This window comes from Micropterus salmoides, unplaced genomic scaffold, assembly GCF_014851395.1.
Source record: "Micropterus salmoides isolate LMB-PRFRI ecotype aquatic unplaced genomic scaffold, ASM1485139v1 Ms_hic_scaffold_15, whole genome shotgun sequence".
Classification (NCBI taxonomy): Eukaryota; Metazoa; Chordata; class Actinopteri; order Centrarchiformes; family Centrarchidae; genus Micropterus; species Micropterus salmoides.
Window position 1 is genome coordinate 26,251,073 of NW_024040596.1, and position 6,509 is coordinate 26,257,581.

General features: G+C 38.1%; 1 protein-coding gene across 1 annotated transcript; it reads left to right on the plus strand.

Annotated features, from left to right (window-relative positions):
• The first annotated feature begins 269 nt into the window (after positions 1–269).
• LOC119904612 (trace amine-associated receptor 13c-like) lies at positions 270–1,604 on the plus strand. Its single transcript, XM_038721424.1, is given in 3 exon segments — positions 270–328; positions 784–1,210; positions 1,212–1,604. Coding segments are annotated over 3 exon segments (879 nt in total).
• The last annotated feature ends 4,905 nt before the right edge of the window (positions 1,605–6,509 follow it).

A 6,509-nucleotide genomic window follows, 5' to 3' on the forward strand; every position in this document is an offset into this window, starting at 1 on the left:
AGTGGGGTGGGGGGAGTTCATGTGTATGTATTTTATCATTACGTCACAAAATCAATGCAATGTGTCTGATTATGGGAAAAGAGGGAGGAGTGAGATAAATGAGCTTTGGTCAGAAAGCTGCCAGAGCTCAGCAGATCTGATAATCAGAGCTGATTATGGAGACCATGGAAGGAGCTGAACTCTGCTTTCAACAGCAACTCAACACCTCTTGCAGAAAGACATCACTACATTATACTGAGATTGTATTCCTTAACATCCTGCTGTCTTGCATGTCCTTCCTCACTGTGGCTCTCAACCTGCTGGTCATCATCTCTATCTCCCACTTCAGGCAACATACATTTATAAGCATAAGTAATTCATTTCTAAGAGCTGGCTTTGGGACAATATAGATATTGTTAGATTAAGGAATTTTATGAAAATGTAACATTTTGAGAAGAAAACTCAAACTTAGATAGTATTACTAGTATTCTTATTACTTCATCTAATAATAACATTGTGACCATGAATCAACGCTGCTGCACAGTCTTTAACCTACTTCTACTCTACTTTAGACATAAGTACAGTAGTATACACAACTGTTACATGTACTGCATCTGTTATGTCCAGGCTTTTGATGAGCACATCCTTGCTATTTTAAATTAGTACTGCATGTTCTAGATTGTATTGTATCTGGACATGTTTAATTTATAAGATTATTCATACTGTTACACATGATAATATTCTTATGGTTTCTACAACTGCATATAAAAATATGTTCAGTGACAATATTCTTTCTTTCTCCAGGCAGCTCCACACCCCCACCAACCTCCTCCTCCTCTCACTGGCAGTCTCAGACTTACTTGTTGGCCTCCTGCTGATGCCAGTTCTAATCCTCCGTATGGGGGGCTGCTGGTTTTTGGGGAGCTTCATATGTGGACTATATTACTATACCTCTTTTATCCTTACATCTGCCTCAGTAGGAAACATGGTGCTCATATCAGTTGACCGCTATGTGGCCATTTGTGACCCTTTGTGTTACCCCACCAAAGTCACTCAAAAAAGAGTTAAAATCTGTGTTTGTCTGTGTTGGGCCTGTTCTGTATTCTATAATGGGGTAATACTGATTGATTTCCTGAAGGAGCCAGATAGATATAATTCCTGCTATGGAGAGTGTGTAGTTGTAATTAACTCTGTAACAGGAGCTGCTGATGTCATGTTGACCTTTGTTGGCCCCCATTGTTGTCATCATAGTTCTGTATATGAGAGTATTTGTGGTGGCTGTGTCTCAAGCTCGAGCCATGAGGTCTCATATTGCCATTGTTAAACTCCAGGGCTCAGCTGGTGTAACTGCTAAGAAGTCTGAGAGAAAAGCAGCCAGAACTCTTGGTGTTGTTGTGGTTGTATTTCTAATGTGTTTCTTTCCTTATTTTTATCCCTCTCTCGCGAGCCAGGATGTGTCATCCCGTGTTGCATTTTCAATTTTTGGGGTGTGGCTACTTTATTGCAACTCCTGTCTAAATCCAGTGGTCTATGCTTTTTTCTACCCCTGGTTTAGGAGATCTATTAAACTAATTGTTACTCTTCAGATTTTGCAGCCTGACTCCCGTGATGCTAATGTACTGTAGAGATGTCTGTAGAATGACTAAAATGATGGAAAGGTTTGCTGCCGGTTACTTCACCAGGCAGCTGAGTGCTCAAGGAACAAAAGACAGAATGTGAAAAAACAACTTTGCAACACACATCAAGAATATGCTCTTTATTAAGCTGTGTAACAGCACAGAACCTTTTTTTTTACCAGGTAAATAAACAAGCAGATTCTTCCAGCATGTTGTCAGTGAGTGGGTCACTTAATTTAACAACCTTAAAGGGTAAAACTTTAAAATAATGTCAAACTAGTGACATTGGTCAAAAATCTTTTTAACATTTGATTTTAAGAACAGTTTTGCAAAAACACCGTCAAACATAACCTACTGTAGTACACATGAAATAATTTGGGAAAATGACCTTGTTATACAATAATATGTCCATATCATAGATAAAATGGGCAGTGTGTAATAATGTAACTAATCAAATTAGTCTTTGTCTGTGTTTTGGATGAAGAAATATTATATTAGCACATATTTGAAAGGGCCACTCAGACTATTTTTGTTAGTATATCATATCGTTATAAACACAAAAACTGACATATACTGACCCATCTCTATGAGCAAGTGGTCCCGGAGCTGTTGTAATTAATGCCGCTATGTAAATAGCGGTTGATGTTTGTCAGACTAGAAAAAAACTTGTCTTCCTCCGACAGTCCTTCATGCTATACGTTATATTATGAAACTGGTCAGATAGTGTGTTGCTGTAGAGCAGCTGCTGCATTGTCTCGAATACTGCATTCACACGTTGGCACCAACTCAAGACCAAGTAGGATGTACTTTTGAGCATCAGCGAAATTTTTGTTTCTTATGTCCTTTAATATAAAAGAAGGGCAGCGTGTCAATGCATGTGTGAGGTTGTTTTCTGCACCATTCGTCTGTATATGCACAATACACACATGTTTGTATAGCTTTTTGTTGCAGTATATCGTATAAATAATAAGCACCGGTTACCTGTATAATACCGCTAGCAGTAGTATTAGATTTGTCCTTGTCGCAACAGTCCAGAGCGTCCAACAGGCACCCTTAAATGGCTTGGCCCTGCTCTTAGTCACCCACCCATGAGTTATCATCATCTTGTAGTAATGGAAAATATTTATATATATTAAAATATAAATATAAATATTTGCTCGATAGATCCTCACCCGCTGCACATGTCCTCGTACCTGCACAAAACATTTTAATTAGAACAATTTCACCGTCAGCTCCGCCGTGGAGGTCTTTGAGGTTGTCTGCGGTGTTGTTTGTTGTTCATCTTGCTTGTCCTCAGGACCAAAAAGTTTTCTTTTGATCCCTACAGAGCTAACACAAGGTTTGTACCATCTGAATAATTTATCAATGTGTGAGAATATTTCGAGGGTTCTATCCCATTCTCCCCACTGGACCACAAAGCCGGTGCTGAACCACGTCTCCCACTCTTTAGACGTGATGGGGTAGCCTTTTTGTTGCTCTGGGGTTCCCATCCTTGCCTTTTGAATGATAGAATCGTCCTTGCATGATCTAAAAAAGATGTAGGATTCTGGGTCGTAGACTTCAAGGTCTGTTTCTACACAATAGAGCTCTCCAGGCACAGACCCGCACCATTGTGCAGTATAGACTCCTTTTGAAGCGCTCATATCTTTACAGACTTTGTTTCTGAAGTAATTCCAGTCTTTGGCTGAAAAATTAATGTGCGGTGTGCTTTCACGAAGAATAAAAGCAGCTGAACAATCTCAGCAGCAAGCAATAGACGATGGACAATTATAACCTTGGTCACAATACCTTTTATATGAGAGGTTCTGATTTTAATGCACCAGTACCCTGAGTTGTCAGTGCTGGTACATCAGTAGTTGTGTAGATATTAGAGCAGATGATTTGCCATATTCTGGAAATTATTAATTGGATTACATACATCCATTTTACTCACCCTGTGACGGAGAGAGGCCAATGGAATATGCGATAAGCACATTAAACAGTTAACAGTTTTTTGCCGTTCAAAGTGATTTTTAATCATGTTCAAGGAGTCCTGATTCTTGTGTCTATTACAGACAAGTTTGAGAAAATCTTACGCATGTGTTAGTGCTTAGTGGAATTTGGAAGTTACAATATGAAGCTATACTGTTAGCATGACTTTACCCTTAAATAGCAGGATGAAATGGCAGGGATGGGTCATTTTACATTGCTTTCTTATGCATCACCGAGATGATGTGACATTATGCATTTTTGACCAGAAACCATCATGTCATGCTTCTATAAATGGAAGACCGACAGGCTTCAACTCCTATTGTGGGTTTGGACAGAGAAGTGGGAGAGGTACAAAAATGGGAATTCATCAGGTGGCACAGGACATGACCATCAACAGGATGACTTTAAAGTGATACATTGATTTGAAACAACTAGGAGACATAGCTGCAATGTTTCACTATCTTAAGTGCAATTGAATGTTGGGACCTGGCGTTTGAGTTTGCACGATGAAATCACATATATGTCCCCGACCCCCATGTGGCTCAACTTATCCTCTCACTTGGCTCAAACTTACCCCTCATATGGGGGTATATTATTGAGCGAAGAGTCAACTTTTTTTTGGAAAGCCATATTTTAAAAAACAGCTTATTTTAGATCCAAATTGATTATTCCCAGGGATGCACCACATCCTAAAATATATGTACATGTTTTAGTCTGAGACATTACTGTCATGTAGTAACTTTAAAGGCACCTCAAGTAAAAACTGGCTCAACTCACCCCGCTCTCCCCTAGTGTGCAACTACATCATTAGCTGCATGAAGTTAACTGGACTTAGTGTTGTGTCTCATGCAGTTTAACAACAAACAAAAGGTCCACATGCTTTTAGGCTAATCGGCTATTTTCAGAATGTTAAAGCTAGACTATGTAATATTTGATAAAGACCTGCCACTGTGACCACAAGTGGTGAACACAGGATAATGGCACACTGATTTTACCTTCATTTCATAAGAATTTTCTTTTACTCTTGTGATAAAAACAATTAAATATAATGTTACAGTAGCATAAGACCACTCTCCGAATAATGATATCATCCTCCATTGCAATGTTTCCCTGTGGACAATATAAGCTTGTCAGACACTGGGTGGCTGTGGGGAGAGAACCTGCTGCTGAATGGTACAAATCTACCTAAAAGACACACTATAACGTTGTCAAATACAAAGAGTAACAGTATGTACTGGACTACTAGATGTATGAGAGAGAATCGCTGCTCACCTGGTAAGTGAAAGACTGGATTTTTCATGTCATGGGTAAAGTGAATCTCATCTAAAATTAGAGAAATGTACCCAAGCGTAATACTTCTAATACTACTATTCTACTAATCAATTTTTGCTTTGAATAGTTCATGGCATAATGTAATTCATATATTATTAGGGTTGGGAACTTAAAACTGGTTCCAAATTAGAACCAAATCCAAAATATGAATATTGGTTGTGCTTATTGGTTTCTAAATGTGCTAACCTTTTATTATTGCAAAAGATGCCTACATATCTGCAACGCTATGCAAGCATAGGTCTCCTTACAGTGTTCCAACCTCTCTTTCTAAAGATGTTTTTAGTTCCTTAGGACCATACATACAGTACATTTTACTGTAAATAGCTCTCTTTGCTCTGTGTCCCTGATTATTTTAAACATGCAATTATGCAGCCACTTTAAAAAAAAAAAACCTTGACCCACCTCTTCCATTCAACAGGCCTATATCTAAACTTCCTTTTATTTTGATAGTCCTGGATAAAATTGTATGTAAACAACTTGTACAGGTCCCGGACAGCAATTAAATATTTTGCAGGGAAAAACAGCACGTTAATTGTCTGGTTTGAATGCAGAGGTTGAAACATCCAACATATCTGTGATGTGATTGCCACAAGGAGGCTGGTTTGTTTTGTGTATCCTTAAGTGCATTTTATTTTATGGCTGTCATTGCTGTAGAATGCAGTTAATGGTATTCTCGAAGGATCATGACCAGGAATGGAAAAACAAGATGACGTTAAAGGAAAAGTAACAAACATAGTAATTCACAGAGCACACATGGTTATGTGTCAGTGCAAGTCTGGCACATCATCACCAGGAAAGACACAATACCAAATATCTACTGATGTCTTTGGCCAGGGATGGGCAGTATTTGATACATATCTCAAAATACAAAATAGGATATTGTAATTTGTATTTAATAGGGCTGATGAAAATATCTTCATATTTTTCCTCTGATGGGTGCCTACTCAGTAATTTGCCCAGACTTGTTGAGATCAGAACAGAAAATTGACCCAAAGAAGAAGGTCAAGGTGACAAAAGTGTAAACAGCTCCCCATTATTTTTTTTAGCATAAATTGCTACAATTCTTATTGGTTGCTGTTAAGTTTTAGTGTTTGTTTTATAACCCTAGGCTAAATTGTGTACCAATTTTCTTGTTCTTCACAGTAAATTTTAGCTTGCACTTTCAATCTATGTTTTTGTCAGTTTGCACAAAAGAGAGTTGCTGGACAACATTACTTTCTAAAGCCACGAGAGGGTGTAACTTGTTAATTGCGTTTTTGGCTGCTGTATTTTGTAGTTTATTTTGATACATTTAAAGTTAGGGTATTTGTTAGATATCTTATTTTAAAATACATTTTCATGTATCTGTGCCCAAGTCATGTAGAAAACGGTACAATTTCCTACACTGTTCTTCTAATGTGGATATGAACACCTTCACAATAAAGTTGGGCCCCGAAATCTAGCCTCACTGTTGTAGTGTAAATGAAAGTCAGTTTTTGATAAATATGATATTGTAACATACACATGTAAAGACACACATGATCTGCATTAATCCATGACTTGTCACCATGACCACGTACATTTTTCTGTTGATGCTGAGGGTCTAATTTCAGACATTCGTGCAGAAACTGT